The sequence below is a fragment of the Neodiprion lecontei genome, chromosome 4 (genome assembly GCF_021901455.1).
Source record: "Neodiprion lecontei isolate iyNeoLeco1 chromosome 4, iyNeoLeco1.1, whole genome shotgun sequence".
Lineage (NCBI taxonomy): Eukaryota > Metazoa > Arthropoda > Insecta > Hymenoptera > Diprionidae > Neodiprion > Neodiprion lecontei.
In genome coordinates, this window is record NC_060263.1 from 19,325,909 (window position 1) to 19,347,566 (window position 21,658).

General features: G+C 38.5%; 1 protein-coding gene and 1 long non-coding RNA gene across 4 annotated transcripts; one reads left to right on the forward strand and one right to left on the reverse strand.

Moving 5' to 3' along the window:
* Positions 1-2,393: 2,393 nt before the first annotated feature.
* Positions 2,394-21,544, reverse strand: LOC107223684 (purine nucleoside phosphorylase). 3 transcript variants are annotated; one of them, XM_046738060.1, is made up of 6 exons: positions 21,526-21,544; positions 9,568-9,662; positions 8,225-8,403; positions 6,786-6,961; positions 4,031-4,221; positions 3,076-3,439 (listed from the first exon to the last, which is right to left on the reverse strand). In XM_046738060.1, coding segments are annotated over exons 1-6 (867 nt in total). In that variant the 5' UTR covers positions 21,528-21,544; the 3' UTR covers positions 3,076-3,215. The 3 variants fall into 3 exon arrangements, with proteins under 3 accessions (XP_046594015.1, XP_046594016.1, XP_015518934.1); XM_015663448.2 differs by lacking the exon at positions 21,526-21,544 and adding an exon at positions 14,104-14,344; XM_046738059.1 differs by lacking the exons at positions 4,031-4,221; positions 21,526-21,544 and adding an exon at positions 14,104-14,347 and having other exon boundaries at positions 2,394-3,439.
* On the forward strand, positions 14,662-20,551 carry LOC124294120. The gene is made up of 3 exons (XR_006903983.1): positions 14,662-14,755; positions 17,247-17,621; positions 17,727-20,551. It is a non-coding gene; the product is annotated as an uncharacterized LOC124294120 (long non-coding RNA).
* Positions 21,545-21,658: the final 114 nt, after the last annotated feature.

The window sequence follows — 21,658 nt, forward strand, 5'->3', positions numbered from 1 at the left end:
GATCAGAAATAAGAAGAGTTTGTAATACGATTTTCTGATTTGTACGATACGGAAATTTGTCGTGAAGGCAGCTGTCCTGAAAAAAATCCGAAATACGGCTATCGACCTTTTTGCAATGTGTTCGAAAGTGCCACTGAACTAGCGATTACGGCACCTGGGGCTAACTTCAAGCTGCGCAACTCGTATTTTACAGTTTACTTCTCTTTTATAGAGTTACGAAATAATCGTTTCAAACTTCGGGAAAGTGGATTGTTTACAATTGTACTTCAGTGTCGTCGCTGAAAGAAATTCAGAAAATTAATCAAAAGATCGAGTGTACTTATGTCAAATTTTCACTCTATACTTTGAGATTATACGCTATTGATATCTGGGTACCGTGTTTCACTATGCTTTTTTTCTTTTCGCATCAATTTTTTACCACTTTTCTCAAATACTACACAAGCAGAGTGGCAAAGACTATGATTTTCCAAAATTAGAGCGGATTTTGTGAAATTCTAAACCGAACGAATGTATAAAACACGACTTTCTCCCTTCACTGACACTCCGACAAATCTCCCAGGAACGTAATCCTGGAAAAATCCAAAATATAATTCCCAAGTTGTTTTGTGCAGTGTGGCAGCAATACCCTTGAACCGGCGACGCTCCTGTTGATATGCGACAAGATACACTTATGGACAGTCCGTTTGCCTGCGGTGAGGAAAAAACGAGTTAAGAGCGGAGAGCGGAAAAATAAAGTAATAAAAGAAAAAACGCTGTACATGCTCGGCGTAATGAACCGTGAAAGAATAATATTATTATTAGGAGTAACAGGCTGCAGGATAAAATTTTGAGTAATGGCTCGTCAAGTGTGACAGCCAGAAATGATCGATCGTGTACATAAAGCCGGCAGTCTTACGGGTTAAAGTGATGCGGATATAACGTAATTTTTCTTCCTATATACTTTATTCGCCGTTGCCTGCCCATTGTCAGCTGCAATCTAGAAATTTCTCTCTTTTTTTGTTTTTTCCTTTTTTATTCTTTCTCTATTTATTTTTCTCTCTTTGCTCAAGATCGACGCTCCGATCCATTATAAGAAAAAAATGCAAACTTCGCTACTCAGAGCGCGCCCCTGTGTAATTTTATTATGTGTTCTTATAGTCTCTGGAGCCCAAGCTTAATTACTGCTGAATAGACGCTTCGGATTAAGTTTGAACCTGAGAACGGGAATTCGTGATTCATTTCTTCCGGAAACGGAACACAAGCTTGCATATACATGTATAAATTATTTTGGGCTTAATCAATCGCTAGTTCCCCGAATTATAGAGATGTACTATTCAATTCCAGGAAAATTCCAATTAGCAGCACAATATCCCCTCAAGTGTACCCTCAAAGATTTAATTGAAATTCGGCTTTTTAATAATTTACGATCCAATATTCGATCACACGCAGTACAAAAACGCTGTCAAACAAAATTATTCAACTATTTTTACTAACAAAATGCATTTCATTGATAGTAATTTCAATTTTTTAAGTTTTGCGATCAAATTTTTCGTTCAACATTTATAAACAGTTGAAAGTATTTTATAAAAATACTTTCGAACAACGATCATTCGAAATGTAAATTTCTTTGGAAGATGTTCAGGCGTCGTATTAAGATAGAAAAAATTCTTCACGATATTGAAAAATTTGACGGTCAATCGTTTATTGAGTTGGCGCGGAATACCCCATATACGTAATATATAAAAAGATTATAACACGAGAGGGTGGTAAACTGGTCATAAAACGAGCAACGCTCATTTACCGTCAGGCGTAATTAACAAATGAGTCGGCGAGGGAATAATCCGCTTGTGCTCCATCACCTGCGATCCGCATCCTTTAAAATACGGCGGGAAAACGGCAAGCATGTTTTCTATTTTTTTTTTTTCTGTCTAACTCTCACTTTCCCCCTCTATTTTTTTTTTTTTTTTTTTTGGTTTAAGATATGAATTAAAGAAGATTACAAGCGATAAGAGTAACCCACGTGAGTTGTACATGCATGTATAACTGTATATATTTTCGCGCACATACATCATGTATATACGTACTCCTAATGCTGTTACATTTCTATCTGTACAATCAATATCTTTGAACTACTATACCTATACGTATATACAAGAAATTGAAATTAAAAAAAAATATTATCACGACCTGCAAAGCGGATTGGTTTTCATATCAGGGGGTAAAAAATAAGTGTAAAACAATATTGTCGGAAGAAAATATAAGAGGAATAGATGGAAACGAAATAGTGTATTGCACAGGAACTCTAGAATCGTGAGACTTTCTCGGGCTATAATAGCTACAAGTGTTTGGGACGTTGACGATGTTATTATAGTAGGTCGGGAAAACCAGGTCAAGAGGATTAACTTCGAACGGGCTTTCAATTATCTGCGATTTTTCTTTCGCATTGATATTTCGTTCATTTTATTTCTTCTTCCTTCGAGTTGAAGCTTGATACAATATAGCAACACAGTTATTTAAGAACTATATTTTATCGCACAGGTGAATAAAATAACAAACAAGAAGAAGTAAATGTTTTTCGTGTAGTAGAAATCGGAACGACAGTTCGGGGGGATAAAAATTGAAAAATTTCCCCAGATCCAATTGTCGCGGAATTTCATGAACACACCTCTCGACTAAGGAATAAATTAAGCTCCCAAAATGTCGCTAGTGAATTCGTTGATCTCATCCGTCACCTATCCTAATTATTACATCTACTTAATTATATCGATGAATAAATACCTAATAAATAGAAAGAGTGAAAAATACAGTATGCAAAATAAAAACAACGTAAAAATCAAACAACTGCGGGTAAAGTATTTTTCTCGAACTTTAGTATGAAACTGCAACAATGAGAGAAAATACATGATAGACTTTTAAAGATTCTGCAATCGTTGATAAAAACCTTTGAGTATTTTTCCGTTCGGTGTTTTCGAATAACGAAAATCAGGACAAATTTGCAAGCTGCTTCTCGAAACTTGACGACACAACGTGTAAATTCGCCTAGATCAAGTGGCTAAAAACAGTATCCCGGGAGAAGTGTTAAATTTTCCGCCAATATCCATCCCTGCAAAATTTTCCAGATGAGGGTGCTTCCGGCGTCTGAGATGTCACACTCGGAAGAATTAACCCTGGATATCGGCGGTCCCTTGGCACCGAACGGATGAGCATGAGGAAATCGGGAGGATGGCCTGCAGGACTCATTTGCCATCCAAGTCGAACTCCTTCGCCACGTGGACAACCATCCGCGAGACGAACTCCTGGAGGAGCGGTTGACGCGACTTTCCAACGTCTATCACCTCCTCGTGATTCGCCTCGTGGTTCTCCTCGTAGTCCGTTGGCGATTTGTTCGTTATCAGACTGAAGGCGAAGACCGTCATGTCGCAGTGCCGGGCCATTATGACCTCGTGAACCGTCGACATGCCTGAAAGGTACAAAAAAAAAATAAATAAAAATCTGTCATCACGCCAATAATCCAAACACTGATACTGAAAACATTTTCAATAGTTCTTTCGTGATTTCAAACGACAAATTCGTTTCAAGAGACTTTAGGACGTTTTAGATAGTTCGAAAAGGTTCGTGGACTTTGAATGGCTTCGTGATCATCAAAAAAATCAATCGAAACCCAAGCAGAACTTTGGATCAATTCAAACGATTCAAGTGATCGAATAACTAGACTTGATATCTTAGCTTTGCGTGACTCGAACGAACACGGCCCTAAAAATTACTGCAAGTATTTACTCATCCAAAAGAAAGAGCTTTCAAAGATGCTCCGTTAAACGCGAGTTAAACGGGAGATCGAGGATCATCGAGGAACCCGTTCGAGACTCCAAATAAGTTGAAGAAAAACAAACTCTCACGTCACTCGGTGACTTTTAGAGAAGTTCGAGTGAGTTAGAAACGACTTGTTCTCGATTGCTAGCCGAGGTGTAAGCCTGACTTGATAAACGCCTCGGTTAAACGCAGATCGATCAACCATGGCAAGTTCTCGGGGCCGAGAGTGTCGAAAACTCACCGACTGCGTCGACGCCGACCATCCTTAGCATCTTAAGCTCAGCAACGGTCTCAAAGTTCGGTCCACCAAGGCACGTGTAGACTCCCTTATGGACGATGTCGGATATCCCCATCTGCTCGGCGATGTTTTGCCCAGCTTCGAGTAGCTTCAAGTTGTAGGCCCTGTTCATCGGCGGGAAACGAGGGCCGAACCTGAAGCCAACAACATCGGAGGCAACGATTTAGATGGGTCCAAGATTTACAGCCCACTTAACGCGCTTTAGGAGTGAACTCTCCGGCGGCATAGTGCCTCCACCCCTCATTCACGCTACTTATCGATACTCAACCCGGACCCCCGGCACTTAGTCAAGATTATCCTCAATTATTCGATTCCATTTTGGATCGACATTTGTCAAGGCATTCATCCGCCGTAAATAGTTTCGATTAATCAGATCGTAATCACTGTGCAGGAATTAACGTATGCGTTCGAATGATGAAACTAATGACTAGATATTATCATCATTAGTCAAACCGAGAATCAATTAGAGGCGATATTACATTGCAGTAGTACAATGAATTTTCGGTCCATCTCCGTTTCGGGTATTGAAAACACTGGCTCGTCGTCTACGTTGGAATTGGTTCAAGGATCGGATGAATTTTTCAGTACCAGTTATTGCATTATACAGTCAGATTGCCAAGGGGCGAGGACCAATACTAATTGCCCAGAAGAAAGGGTAGCCAGGGTAAAACTGATGCTGGATAGAACAATTCAAGGGTACTTGATGCCCATCCCGGAATGAAATATCAGGGATTCGGTGTATAATGGGTTTTTTGGAAAGGGGGGATTGAAATACGTGATATGGAACCTCGAATTGTGTTTTTACAACGATTTATGTGCTGTGTAATTGAAACGATGCCGAGCAACTTCTAATAACATAAGATAAGATATCGGTAATTTGAGAAAAGGTTTTACGATTACAAGATTCAGAGCGATCAAACTTTGCTGTTGTTTTTGATCCGATTCTAACATTTTTGGGCTCGTTTTGAACGCTGATCGGATCTTCAATAACTATCATCTCCTCAGATTCTCGATACGCGGGTTTGCGTGAGTCGACCCCGCTCACGTTCATTTCTTTTACACGTCGAAGAAGTTGTTTCGTGATATTTTCCTTACTTCAGATCGAGACCGTGGGTCCCATTTACCCTCAAGCAACAGTTTAGCCAATCTGCCTAGGTGAGGTTAGCGGTGGAACTAATTCCCAGCGTTGCGTCGGCGGCACGAAGAGAAGAGGGTGGTCCATTATTATCTCTTGCCGAGTGACAAAAGTGTGGGGTGATATAAAGTGGAGAGACTCCGGGGCGAATTCTTGTTCATCCCGGGTTGAGAAAACTGTGCAAGAAAAGAGGAGAGGAGGGCTAACGAAGGACGGGGAAGGAGGATCCGGGATACCGAGAGAGGCAGAAGTGGGAGCGACCCGGAGAAAAGAGTTTTCTGAGCAAATACGCCAATCAGGTTCTTTATGCCGCTCTGCAAATAGTTCATCAATTCGATTCAGGGGATATTCCAATAAGACAAATTAATTCTTATTTTCCCTAGCCTCTTAGCTGCCTCGGGGCTGCACCAATTCGTCCCTTCTCATACCCCCGAAAACCCCGAGGAATCTCAGACCCGACCGTCTCATAACGCTCGACTGCTTTACCATTTTCAATTTACAGACTCTCCGTAACTTCTTGCGAGAGTTAGGAAGTCGGAAAACGCTGTCTAACTTTCGAGTGCTAAAATTAGGGCTGCGCAATTAACAGTCGTGGACTACTGACGATTGTCTTTCGAATCAATCGATCAACTGACAAATCAATTAGACAGTGCTGATCGATCGATCAGCTAACATCGTCCTCTTCGAAACGGGACAATTATGGTTAGGTTATAGTTTTCAATCGTTTTAAGATCAATAATCACCAAGTTTACCCCGCGTGATATTCGATATGGCGGAGGGAAATTCCGTGAAAGTCTAAATTTTACGGTTTCTAGAGTCACTAGTTGTGACTCTGACATAAAAATTGTGAAATTTTCAATACCGAACTGAGTTTCAACATCGTGTATTTCGAAAAGAAAAAAACCTGAATGCCAAGGACTTCCTGATATTATTAATATCTGAATCCAACGCTTTTTGATTAACAAAACAAAAGAGTGGATAGAGATGAAAATTTATCACGCGAAAAACGTCGCGTAATTTCTGATCGAATCGAGAGATTCGGGGGTTGATTTTGCACCCGGAGGATCAGCCCTACAAAGTTCGCTGACAATTCGACACGAGACAATTCAAAATAGAGACAAAGTGAAAACGCGAAAAGCTTAAGGATAAAAAACCGAAATACACGACCGTCAGAATTCCGACGATCTTACATTTCAATTTGATATAATTTCCAATTCATTCTCATAATTCTATAACTCGGTTTCTCCTGTCGCACACTTTTCGACCCTTCTACCTTCCGACATTCACGTACATACCTACACCTTTGAATTGCCTGTATCCCAAAATTCCACGAATTAAATTTTCAATCCTTCGTTGAACGTACCTTCGTCTCACTTTTTGACCTCCGCTTGAATCTACGGCTTTAAGGGTTCATTCCTCGCGTTTACAACTCACACACGCTAATCTCACAAAAATACCGGGGATTTCGAAACTGCGATATTTTCATCCGCGTCCCATTGCAGCGTTACGTCGAGTTTCCAAAGAAAATCCCCTTCCCCGCAACCCTCCAACCCTTTCACTCACCTGTCGTCGTTCGGTCCCTGCAGGGGGTTGTTTCCCGCGAAACCCATCATGTTTACGTGATCACGCATCATCATGATGTCCCCAATTTTGTAATTCGGATTCAGACCTCCCGCAGCGTTCGTCGCTATCAGATGGCTCGCTCCTACCAGTTTCATCACGCGAACGGGCATCGAGCACTGTGGAAACGCACACAAAATTCATCATCATTACAGGCTATACCTTTTGGTAGTTCTCGTTTCACTACCTCCGTTCATCCGTGCTGTATGTTATATTACACCGTGAGAAAAAGAAAATATAAACAGAATTTCTCCGGTAATGTAAGCTCATTAACGAGGGTAAATTTATTCGATCGATAGAAAAATTTATTTCATCGTTTCTTCTAATCAAGAAACAATTTTTTTCCAATTAGCTTTACGAAGAATATTTGTACAAACGGAACTCTCTTCGAGAAATGAAATAAATTCGATCAAATACTCACTGACTTTATTCTACCTGACTTGCGTTCGAATTTTTTTTTTTTTTTTTTTTTCTTCCCATTCGTAATTGTCGATGGTTAGCTTATTCAACTTTATTCCAATCTATGCAACTATTGATAACCTGGCGTAATTTTCTAACCCTCGGTCTATCTATGAATAATTTGAATTTGATATCGTGAAACATGTATGGGGCATTTTTTGTAAATCAACCGACGCCCATGAATCGCAGAACCGCTGCTTGTTCATGCTAATTTTAAAGGGGAGCCCGAGAATCTTAATCATTTTCATTTACATTCATTACTCTCGTGATCGTTATTATGTCTGAAGGTTTTTGCCTCCGCGGATGGGAGAACAATTATTGCCAAAGGTGAGCGTGGTTTAGGATCGGTGAAAAAGAATCAGAGAAGACGAAAACGGAAATTTAGTGCCCGACTGAGAATGTAGAGAGTAACAATTGAAGCGTGTTTCTTATCGCTTATACAAAGATTCATTCATAAACACTGCATTTTAAAACCAAACGTCGAAGCTAATCGCAGCGAATTGAAATTGCTCTCTTTCTTTCTCCGACTGTGTAAATTTGACGAACGATTTATGTTTTACGATCTCTTAAATTTGTCCAATTTACACTGTTTCATGACACGTGTTCTGAATATTACGTATACTTATATGTATATCCGTGAAAACATCTGACTACAGTAGGTATATCAATAAATCGGAATGGCACTAACTTGTCAGTGAAAAGAAGAAAACTAAAAACAACACCAGTCACTGCGTTCGCGTACTGATTTTTAATTATTTACTCGTTCCGAAATTATTCCCTGAAAGGCGCATTGAATTATTCTGTAAACAAATGCCTGGTTCTGTTGAAATTAATTAACTCATCGTAGTTCTCTGATTTTTTTTTTATGAAGAACGCTTAATCAGAGTTAAAAATTTCATGTTTCAGATGGTTAAGTACTTCACCTTCCAAAGTGGATATCCCTCGTAGTAGTGAAACCTCCCCTGCATGCACATTATCGGAACACCCCTGAGGAATCCGAAGACGAGCTGACCCATGTGACCGGGGACAGTTGACACGGGAAAATGTGGAATCGACTCGTAGGCAAAGCAAACTTTATCGGTGAGTGCATCGGCCAATGAACCTGTCACACAATTCAAAATTCCGAATGTCTTTATTCGTACATCTTTGGGTCGAGTTGTAAATTTTGAGAAAAACGTAATAGCGAAGAAAATCTGAATTTCTCCATACTCGGGACAACTTCTCTCTACTCGTTATCCAATTTTTTTATTACCAAAATAAGGTACGGTATTTTTTATTTTTGAAACTATGCGAATAAAAAATACCAACCTTTCGTTGTCAATGGCTTGAAAACAGTGACAAAATTTGCTCTTAGATTCGTTCGATTTTTGTTTAAGACGGATCATTTTATTCAGCAGATTAGTTTTTGCAATCCAACTAAAACTTTCTTTTTTTTATCATCGTTGAGTAGTTTATTCGCTAAACATTGCACCGATATATACATAGAAAAAGATCAATGTTCAATCGGTTGCTAAAAAAGTGCAAAATCCGATTCATAGAGTGGTTCGAAACAGTGCTTTGAATGAAACGAGCTTTTACTTATAAGCTCCATGGGTACAACGCGTACACGGATGTACAGTACCGAACGCGCGACTATCCATTACTTTACCAATTACAAAATTATCTCCATTCAGTCGATCAACCTCAAAACATTTATTCGTCGTCTCGATTCATCGTCCGTGTAACATCCGGGGTCAATATTACGGCGTAAATAGAAAGCCGCGTATTCAAATGTACATTACGTATTCGTCTGAGATTGATAATGCTTCGTTTCGCTTATTCAGGGTGGGTTAAAACGGTTCATGAACGATTCTGAATGGGGTTTATTTGAATTGGGTGAATTTTGAGCGAGAGTATTCAGATTAGAGCTGCGGCGACGGCGGAAGCTTTCCTCCGAGAGCTGTTTTACGGGTCTCCGAATCGAGCGAGAAATGGGTTCGTCTCTGAATGAGAAAATTCATTGGATTGAAAGTTTAATTATTTAGACGTTGGAAACAGCCGATTAAAGAGGCACCCGAGCCGCAATTAATTACGGACGGATGCCCCGGAGATCGTGTCGTAATGTTGATAATCCAATAACAGTGAAACCCCGAAAGCATCGAATCGGCACGGCGCTCGGGGATTTACAACGGTCGTCAAACCGGCTTCGCAGCCCCCGATTATTCCCGAAAGTTCCCGCGGGCCGAAGACACCGAATTTTGCATCGCGTTTCGAGTCCGTTTCTTACCCATTCCCGAACCGCAGATCACAGCGATTTTCGGCCTTATTGATGTCCGCTCCAAAAGATAATTCGCGGACTCTTCGAGAGCCTCGAAGGTGTACCTGAAACAGAGAAAGGAAGCTTCGTAAGTTTTCATCGCCCAAACAATCTCCCGGCACTTGAGATTTTGGTACTCTCTAAATTTTATTCCCAGTTATAGGCATACCGTTGGAAAAAAAGCAGTGCGTAGACTGAGAGAAATTTTTTTAACTATTTTCATTTTTTACCACAATCGAAAAATTTAGTTCTCGGTACAAAATGAAAATTAGTTTTCTAGCTTGTATTTGTAATTCCGGTATGCCATAATTTCTTATTTACAACGAGATATTCGCAGCTTTCAAATGTATAGTCAATGTATACGACTTTAAAGACCGGTGAAAAGGAAATAAAAATAAGTACAGTTCAACAATCTTGAACGTTCTGATCATGAAACCTTTTCTCATTTCAATCAGACGATAACAATGTTGTTTCGTAACCGTTCACCACTGTTGGCTATAAAATGACACTGCACTACAGATTAAAAAAAAATCTTTTTCTCTTCTTCCAACTTACGTTTCGCCGATTTCGCTCTGAAAATGCATCGCGATTTTACAGACAGTTAAATCAATTACCGACCGATCCGTCATCGATCTTATCAAGATTAGTTTCCAAGAGCGGAAAAAAAATGGCGCTACGATAAGTCATTTCACGACAGCATTGATGGTACCCATGACACTGCAGTGACAACGCGAAGGGTCGTCGAGTCTCGGTTTGGTTAGCCTTGAAAGAGAAGGACGGCATTCGTCCTATCAACGACGAGGGGGCTGGAAGGGGGGGGGTTGAATTCAGCAGATATAACTTGGAGGTAATTTCGTAATAAACCATTAACTTTACTAATTGGGTACTCAAACGAGGTAACGTTGTGTTCCGGGCGCGGGAAAGTTCGAATATTACAAATTAGTTGTACTACGAGGGTGCAGCGCGAATTGGGGGTGAGAGAGAATTCCGTTCAGGCACCCGTTTCTAACGCCGCATGCACACGTCAACTTTTGTTCATCGCGCGTGCACCGCCGTGAACCATAATAATTCACGGGTATGCGCGTAACAACGCGCGGGGCAGGATATGAAGCATGGTTTGTCTAGTTATCCGCGAAATGCAGATATTCGCTGCGCTTTGCTTTGCTCCGCGCTTTGTTTATTAACTGAAAGTTGGGGAAATTGTTGTTTCGAACCAGAATCAAGTCCTGTTGGCATTGCAAGCTCTGTGCTTTCGTATAACCACGGTATACGTAATACAAAGTAGCTAACTTTGACTTCGGGGACTTTTATTCATGCGCTCCGAAAACTCGTTACACACAGTTTCGAAATTTTTCAAAACGGTATCCTGCTGGATTTCGACGTTCACGTACGTATCTCAAAATATCTAAGTCCAAGCATAATAAAAAAAAAAGGCTACACTGGGAGAAATTTTTAGTTACGATTACCGCTCAGTCCTTAACTATTTTCATTTTTTACCACAATTGAAAAATATAGTTCTAGGTAAAAAATGCAAATTAGTTTTGTACCTGTTACCGGAAAGTCTAGTATCCGTTACTATTCTTTCTCATTATCATCACTGTTAGTATATTTTCTTGTAACTGTTGCGAAAATTTAACGCTGGTGCAACAATAAATTGACGTTGAAGCCTTGTTTAACTAAAAGAGTAGGGTAAACCGAACAAACTGATTTTGCGTTGCAATTACCAAAAAAGGATCGACAATAGCGCAAAATGTTTACGCGTGTCTCGTTTTTCGTAATTCCAACAATGTTCAAACAGTTTTTTTAACGATACCTGTTTTACTCAATTTTTCTAGTTACTGTAAGAGGTGAAATTTTTTCAAATGAAAACGTGTTGGGGTATATTTGTTCAGAACTGCATACGTACAATCACGCTTTTGAGTCTACTTTTTTTTTTGCGTTTCCGATATGTGGTATTTAGATATTTCAATACACATACGTCAACGTCCAAATCTAGTAAGGCATCCCTTCAAGCAAGCTAATTTTTACACTAAAAATTGTAGCGTTTTGAACATGTCGGTTTTTATCGACGCACATTTTTCTTTACGAAAAGTGTTAAGAGAACTTCTTTGCGAGGCCGTAGAATCACGACAGTGATAACGTTGAGTGGCAGCTATTTCCATTTCGATGGTCATGATCTGTAACTCTACCAATCTGTACATGCGTCTGAATCTGAATCTGTCACGAAACGTGACCTTCAAACGGGGTTCAAAGCTCAAATAAACTTTGTCGCGGCTCGCCGCAACTTGACCACGTTTCCGCAAGACCGCAAACTCGGAAAAACAAAACCATGGCCTCTTATCGTTTGCAAAGCATGAAGCTTCCGAGTTGCATGCTGATAAATTATAAATAACGTTTGTGTAAATTCAAGCGTTCCGTTTGTAACATCGTTAAAGTTCAAGTTCTTTACCGTTTTCTTTAATTCTCGCTTTTATTTACCGTCAACTTGAACCTTGCGAAGAAATCTCTGCGAGAGTACAGAGCGTTGATAACTATTGTAATCAATAGCGAATTACAAGTGTGATATGTAAGATTTGCGCTTGAATTTATTATATTTCCGCCTTTCAGTTACCTCTGATTAATATCGTAATATGTGCAAATTGGGAAATATCAACGACTCAGCGTCAGCTTCTATCCGCGTTTCTTCCGCAGGGACGAATTTCGGATCCGGAATGATCCGGAATTTTTTCGGACAGAAAACAAGCTGTTGATGATTGTATTTTTATCGCGGTGAATTATTATGATATTTATATCGATTGCGACGTGTTGTTCATATGGATAAAAAATAACGATCGTAATAATAAGGTTGCAAAGAAAATTTTCGTGACCTTCTCGAAGATGGACAAATCGGAGCGCATATTTCTTCATTTCATCAGAAGTCGCGCGATTTTAATCATTACATGCGTCAATGCTCGACGCCTAAAAACATAATATTGCTCATTAGTAATAATTCCGATCAGAGATAAGAATCAGAGATAAAAACATGACGCGAAACTTGTCAACTTTGACCGATTTGCGCAAGATTGAATTATTAGTCACTTTAAATTGATACCCGGTCGGAAAACGGCGCTTGAAATTAAAAACCGGCAAATTACGAATTTAGAAGTATGGTAATAAAAATTACGATTAAGTGATTTCAGTTTTACAACCGTGTACGCGTAGCGAAATTTAGATTTGAAAAATTGACAAGACAATGTATTAAAAAATACATTCCTGAGTGAATTGCTTTTTCTGAGTTTCTTTCACTCTTTGTCGTATCACGTTTCTTCTTTTCATTCCACAATCTTTTCGTTAAAATACGACGTGATTAATCGCTCCCTGTACTTTCCCCAATAAACCTTATCTCGGTCTTACATGCTAACAAAATGAAGAAAAATTATTGAGATACTGCGTAATTACTTGATCGATAGAGTCTTAAACATACTGTGAGTACGATTACAAAGAAACAAAATTTCTCAATAACACGCTGCACGATATCATTGACTTAACGTGCAAATTCAGTAAAGTAAGAACGGTAATCACAACTGATCTTTTTCGTTTGACGCGTAGAAAAAACCTCATTAAACTTTCTCAAAAAAGTTTCAAATTCCGAATGCCAAAAAAGATAAAATCGCACGAGTTGCGCCATTATTTTTCAACGAAACGAATCGATTTTTGGTATGAGCATCAAGAATGTATTAAACAGCATCTACTAATTTTGACAGTGTCAGTGAATTTGGACATATTCAACTACCGCATGAAACAATTCAATGAGTCGATACAAAGCGTGATTGAATCTGATCACGTTGGATTTTATTTTTGAACCAAAGAAAAAAAAGGAACAGGAAAACGGAAAAGGAAGGAAGTAAGTTTGAATCTGGTCTCTGGATTTTATTTTCGAATCAAACGACGTTTCCTCAAGTCAAAATGAAAACAAAAAAAAAGAAAGAAAGAAACACCTCCGACGACTTACCGGATCATCACGTTTATGGCACTGAGAAATATTTCATTTGTTACAGTAACTAGAAAAATTCAGCGAAACAGGTATCGTTAAAAAAAACTGTTTGAATATTGTTGGAATTACGAAAAACGAGGTACGCGTAACCATTTCGCGATATCGTCGATCCTTTTTTGGTAATCGCAACGCAAAATCAGTTTTTTCGGTTTACTCTACTTTTTTAGTTAAACAAAGCTTTAACATCAACTCATTGTTGCACAAGCATTAAATTTCCGCAAAAGTTACAAGAAAATATAGTAACAGCGATCGTAACGAGAAAGAATAGCAACGGATACCAGACTTTCCGGTAACAGCTACATAGCTAATTTTAATTTTTTACCTGGAACTACATTTTTCGATAGTGATAAAAAAATGAAAATAGTTACGGAACTAAAAACTTCCCTCAGCGGGCGAAGAGTCAACGAGTCCGACCGCGTCGTATAAGACGTTTTGAAAAAACATCGATTGCAAAAGTCTTTGGTGAAACTCACACGCTGTTCGCGGCGACGTCGACGAGTTCATTTTCCTGTTTCTTCAGACGTATAGCGTCGGCTGTCGAAGCAGCGGCCGTGGCGGTAGCGTGACCATTGGCGAGATGACGACGGGACATGGCGAGGAGGATGATGATCGACGAATTTTCACAGCTTTTCAAATATTCCCACGAGTCGATACGACGCCGCGAAATCCACAAGTAGAATGTCTAGCGGCCAGCTGCGCCCTTCTCGATTTATACGCGGCTCCGAACCCGGGAGCGTATTATTTTTCACCGAGGCCTGGGGGTTTTGCTTTATTTTCCTAATGCCGACGGTACGGAGCCGACGGCCAATCACCGCCGAGATTAATGCAGGGAACACAGAGGCCACGTGGTGATAACCCGTCCGCGCAAGCAAATGCTCCAATTGCCTTGTTTATACCACTCTTCACAACCGCACACTCTTGCCTACAGATTGTTTTTAACGCAACCGCACCTCCGTTCAACATTCGACATTTCGATCCTTTGATCCAAACACCGACAGTGTTCTCATCATTTTTTTCGACATTTATTAACTACCCGCTCCTTACTTTTTTTTTTTTTTATCCAAGGAAAAAGAGATGAGGGGAAGTTACTATGATCACAACGAAAATTGAGGATTCGATTTTAAGGTTTGAAAAATCACTTCCTACCATTTTCGGATCATCGCGTGCGTGTGTGTGTGTAACCAAATTTTTCTCGACGATATCTCGAGAGCGAATGTACGGATTTGAATGATCGTAGTCATAATTGACGGGGCCTTTTTCCACTTAGAAGTGATTAGATTTTGGGTCCGAACGGTCCAGCAGTTTTCAAGTTATTAGAATAAATACATCGTAAGGTAAATAAGAGTGGTAACAACTTTGAGACGGTTTGATGGAATTTTGTAAATTTGATCTCAGGAAATAATGATCTGGTGATATTTTTTCTTCTTTAATCATTTGGAGCAAAGTTGAAGCGGATAAAACGGTCTGAAACGAGTGGTTAATTTGGGTGAAGCTGATGAATTAAATTCTTTTTTGTACCGAGTTTGTCATTTAAATAACTCGAAAACCGCGCGACTGATGAAATCAAAAGTTCGGTCAATTCTAAGGTACAAAAAGCCCCAGTCGAGGTCCTTTCTCGAGACATGATCGTTTTTATTTATTTTTAGATCCTCTTATTCGAATAACTGGTTGAATTACCTGACCGACCGTATCCAAAATCTAATCAGTTCTAAGTTAAGAAAAGCCTAGACAAGTAGAACCAAAATCCTCCTAATCTGATGTAAAAACTTTACTTCAGACGTCTACGAGCAGCTGGCGTTAGAATCCTAATCGTTAGTCTGAAATTACAGGTATCATTTAGTACTGAAATAGCCTTAATTAGGAACTACCGTTGGTAAAACTTGACCCGCCTTTGATCTATACTACGTAATCACTGAAAAGCACTCATTCTACGAAAATTTTCACGCATTTTGTACAAACATTGTGACATCTACAAAGTTTGTATTCCACTTACTTATATACAAATATTTGAATACATGAATAAATGAATAAAGTATATAAGGCATTCCGCACCAAACCGACCTACTTATGACTCTCATCAGCGATGATTCTTTTTTGTTTTATAAGTATAGTATAGAGTGTAGCAAAAAAAACATCTTTCTCCGGGTTTTAGATTTTTTGCATCACGAGTTGGGTCTTTACTGCTCTGCAGGCGAAACAAGTAATTAAAAAGTGAGAAAAAGCGAATTAAATATTAATTTTAAAAATACAAATTTATATTCTATACGTTTTTCCTCACTTTTCAATCACTCGCTTCGCCTGTAGAGCAGTAAAAATTAAACCCATGGTCCGAAGAATCTAAAACTTGGTGAAAAGTGATTTTTATTTAATTCTTTTTGTACACTCTACACCATACTTAAAAATTAATTTCAATCGCCGATATTGAGAATCAGACGTAGGTCGGTTTGGGGTAGAATGCCTTGTATGTATATACCTATATTAAAAACAGCAAAATTTAATTGCATCTAACTGTTGTAGCTGTCATACGTTAACGGAAATGAGGAAAAATATGACATGATTATTTTTGAAGTCTCTGCTTGGTGGAAATGTGATGAGCAATAATTTTTTTTAACGATATTTTCCTGTCAAAGACAACTGGAAAATTATTTTTCAGCTGACTCGTTTTCGATTCGATAATACGTGAAGTGCACGTCGTAGCAGAAGTACTAAATTTTTCGAAACTCTGTTTTGCACGCATCGAAACGCTGCAGGTATGTAACACAGTGGAGCTTGTGTTCGCCGGAAGTCGACTGATTGTGGGTTGAAAAGGAAATTGGCCACTTTGTGAGTGTCGAGGTTCAGGGCCGTTTCGCTACTGGTTGGATTTTTGCGTGAAAAAAAAATGATGCTTTTGTATCGAGTAGGGAAACCAGAAACAATTATTTCCCACTTTCACTTTTTCAATCAAACGAAAATTGAAAACTCATACGACAACGCAACGTCATTATGCATGCCTGCAAACTTTATCTACAATATAGTTCAAAATCAGTGAAATTCAGCTGCTCGTAAGTTTTTTTTTTTTTTTTTTTTATAAAAAATAAAAATATGATCCGACTGTTTTTTGTCTTTTCCAAGTCCGTAACGTGGAAAAATTCTGCCTCCAAAGAAAGAGTTACGTTAACTCGATGCATGTTGCTGGCAATTTGCACTCGATAGATTTATACTACTCTACATTGTTTCAAGCGACAAGTGAAATGTGCGCGATATTGTGAGAAGATATATTTTCGTTTTCCAGTGAAAGTAAAACGATAAAGCGATAGCCTAAATTGGGTGTTTGCAGAGTGAAAAAATCCAACTTTCGCGATATTAAATCAAAGAAATACGGAATAACGAGGACGTATTTTTTATTTTTCGTTTAAACATTTTACTGCAGATTTTACAAGCGATCGAATCTCACCGATTTTGCGATACATAGAGGTACCTAATTGCTAGGATAAGCGAGATCATATTATTATAATTTTCAGTTTTCTGCGTTTGCTTAAATTTTTGTTCAATTGTTTCATCCCTTTTTGCGCACGTGTACCCATTTTTTCAATCAGATGCCAAATTTGATTCATCACGTTATGTTGTATTACAGCACCTACGAACAGCCTTCGAAAAATCTCCGATCGGCAGAGAATATCGGATTTTCCTGCGTCATTGGCACCAGCAGCTGTGCTATTATCGCCGAACTGCACGGAATATAACATCGTCCGAGCTGTAACAGCGGCATGAAATTAACACCTATTATTTTTTTGCCATTCCGCGACTACCGCATTTGGATCGCAGCTGCGAGCAAGAAACTCGTTGCATATCCTGCAAAAGCGCCTCGAGTGAATCGAACAACATTCTCGTCAGTCGTTTCGCCGTCCGGATGATGACTGGTTGTACAGATTTTTATCCATCGTGGGGTATGAAATACTAGTGGCACCGTTCCGTGTCGTTACCATGCATATATGTGCATTCCACTGTCGTACGTACGCGATACCTTAAAGACACAAGATATTTTCCTGCATGGAAAATGCTACGCTGATATTTCCAAGATCATTCAGCCGCCTTCTACACGTGTTCTTTTCAGCTTTTTCTTCGCCTCTTGACACGCCGTTCGATCATCATCCGACTGACTTCGCTTATAGCGAAATTCTAGGGCCATATGGAACGTGCCCTTCGGAACTACTGGCATAGGGACGAAGGGATGAACAATCGATCACGACGAAAAAGACCAAACGCAAATTTCGATCAAGCTGCGGGAGAGGAAAAAATCTGCAATTATTTTTCTTTAATGAAAAATTCATGGTATATGTGATGCGAATTGTTGCCGGATGAATTAACGCCTGACGATGAAAAATTATTAAATTAATCTGGTTCGATGGTCTAAAAACAAAATTTTCGAATTTTTCACGTGTATTGTAATTTGTTATACGTCTCTAGAGATAACGCAGTCTTGAATGAATATAATTTTTGACGCATTCAACTTATATTGCAGATAAACTTGAAAAATTATACGCAAAAAAGTATTCCGGCATCGAAAAATTGTAATTTGGTAGTACAATGCGAATTTACACCCAACATCTGACAGTTGTGAAAAATCGGACTATTCTCGTTTACTGGTTCGAAAATGAAAATTTTCAAATGAACAAATATAATTTTTACATGTTCAACTTGCATCTAAAGTAGAACTTCAAAAACTAGATACAAATCTTTACTCCGGAGAATATTTAAATACAACGCTTGTTCTGCAATATTGATGAAGTACGGTTGAATGAAATCATTCACTGAGAACATACGAGAATCAGTCTTCTTTTGCTGATCACTGACAAACGTATCGGTAAAAACGTGTATACAATAAATATTTTTCGTGCCATTTGTCTCGGCGGCGCGATTAAAAATATTCTTATCTCCAGTCCCCATGGGGTGACGAAAAAACTTAAAATTTTACAAATTCATTTCACGGCAGTTTCGCGCATGATGAAATTGACGACAGGAGATACGATAATGCTCTGCAGAAAGATTGCACACACGGCCGTTTATCTCTTGCGAAATCGGCGGTCATATCATTCGTGTATCGCAATTAATTGACGCAAGTAGGGAGCCTTGGGGGGTCTCGCGACGTGGGATCGAGACCCTTTGGCCTTTGCTCTAATGATAATTGTCGGTTCACATGTGAGTCGATTATCGGAAACGTAGAAAGAACGCGGCACGGACAAGCCACTCGTAGATTCGAAATTCGTTTTACAAGTTTGAGTCCCGCGCCCGAATCGCTTCTTCTCTAATCGAATTCCTTAAATTTGGAAATCGAGTCTTATCCAGTCCAGCTTTCCACGTTCAATTTTAGAGTCTCTGCGCAGCCGACGGTCTGGAGTGGGGAGCGTCGATTCCCGGCGAATTTTCGGGTTCCTACTATACGTGATTTAGCGCTCGAGATGCTCGCACAGCGTGGAACGTTTCTGCAGAATTTCCATCCTCTTGTTATCGCGAATTTTAATCATTTAAATATTTCGTCAAATATCGTTTTGTACGTGAACGTTTTCGGAGGATTTAAAAAATAATCTAGATACAGTAATTTCATTGAATGTTTGTTTATATAAATTTTGATTTTTAACAGACAAGTATTTCTGGAACGTATTTCTTTTATCATTTTACAAGCACATATTATCTACAGAAATTGAGTAGTTATAGTTTTTTTAACGATTTTTGAAATGTCAGCGAAAAATGACTTCATCTGTTTTTACGCGCACGTAAAAAAAATATTTTTCCATTTTACTGGGTTTTCTTACCAAAATATATCGCAACGGGATTTTGACTCAAACGTTTCTGAATGTAAAAAAATACCAACAAAGAAACAATTTTAAATTTAATTGTTTCGGTGTAATTTGTTATCTAACAATAACGTGAATCTCTGACTCTGATAATGTCAGTGAGTTACAAATGATTAATAGAAAGCTCGAATCAAACGATGCGGAGAAAACAGCGAGATTACAAAACTCGCTCAAGCCGTGATTATCAATTTTCACGAGGGATGTAAGAAAATTAATTTCTGAAGTGATGATTCGCTATTTTTTTTAAAATCGTGACCATTTATGTCAAATCATTCGATCGCGCAAATAACTGCGGCAATACGTGCGTGTAATTGCCTTCGAATTAATGTTTGTTTGGACACATATAGAATTGCGACATAATCAAGGCTTGAAGTATAATGATTAGTAATGAAGAAAATAATAACGCAATAAGTAACATAAATAAGATGATAATATTATTATTGGATCGCTATATATATACGTATCTGCATTTCGCGCATTATAATCAACACGCTTTTGATTCGTGAAAGTTTCTTATTACTCGATTATCGAGTTCTGTTTCCTTTGGGTCTTCTTGTATCAGCATGAAACAATTTCATTCAATTAACATTAAAAATGATAAACATGAATTTAATGACATCGGAATGATATACTGCAATTATAGGATTGCAGTTTAATTATCCTTATCATTCAATTGTCCATTTAGAAAACACCTGTTTCCTTATTCATGCTCATGCAGTGAAAGCTTATCAATTATTTCTTCCAGAAAATATTCAGCTACACTTATCACTACACTACTTCGAATAACAGTGATATTTTGTTTATTGATGTTTGGTAGTTTGAAGTATGTGGAAAAATGTAGGTGAAAACGCCTGCTGACGTACCGATGGGCAATTCGTCCGCGTATCGTGCGCCTGGTGTTTGATTACACGATTTGATTCATGCATTATGTGTTGCTTGTCTGCAAGTGACCAGGCGTTTTTGAAAGCTAATACTAAAAATACTGAACGCTGTTATTTTTAAAAGAAGAATATGCCAAAATTAGTAGTGTCTAATTTTTTCGCGAAAGATTTTCGTTATTCAAATCATTCTTGTTACCAATAAAATTTAAAAATACTATAAATACATTCTTTACGATTCCAAATATTTCCCGTCTTAGACGTTTGACTTCCGCTGACCTCATCACGCTTCGGATTCACTTCAATTTATCACAATACGAAAAAGCTTCCAGCTCTTGTCGGATTATTACAATCAATGAATGCCAAACCGTTTACCACCAACTGTTATCGATTCAAATACGTTTATTGTCACAAGATAAGACGATCTGAATAGCCTGCAATAGCTTAATCGTACAAGTCATTGCTCACAAGATTTTAATGTCAAGCGAATAATCTATCATTTATATTTTCTAATATATTTGTTTTATCTTCGCTGCTAATTCTAATTTCGTATCACCGAAAATCATTGAATCTTTCACACCATACCTAAGCAAAAATTATTAGCCAATCTATTATACGAAAAGAACATGTTTGAGTCCATTCCCTAAATTTCCGTTTCAACCATTAAGCGACATTTTCATAGTTTTAACGATTTATTTCACGATTCATCGCAATTGATCAAGTTATTCGATCTTATAGATCGCTTGCAGTAATTTGGGTGAACTGAACAGTGCCTTCATTGTTCTAAAACCACACCAAAAATTTCACAACACACTGGTAATTACACGGTAATCGATCATCGGAAAATCACGGTGGATCATTAAGGGTGTACAAACATATAGTCGAGTCAAATTAGAGCTCTCAATACAGATATATTATTCAACAAGGATTGGAAAACGCAAATGAAGTTCATCGAGTTGAATTTAGTTGAAGAAGAATAAAATTACGGAACGCTTGAATCGACAGTGCTTGAAAATATGATTTTCAGTGAACAGCGTGAATTCCGGGATTACATTTCAAAGTACGCAGACATCAGTAAAACTCTAGTTTCAGTCACAGCTTCTGAGGTTTAGTTTTCAACAACTTTGAAACGACATTGTACTGAATAGTGTTTATAATTGACAGATATTTTGCTACTTACATAATCGCAATGAGTTCTTAAAGTTTCGATGTTTAATGAGTACCTGTCTCAATTCGATTGGAAATTACGTAGAATATGTATAAAGTACATAATTCGTGACGTATTCGCTGTGGATAACTGATGTTGAACTGAT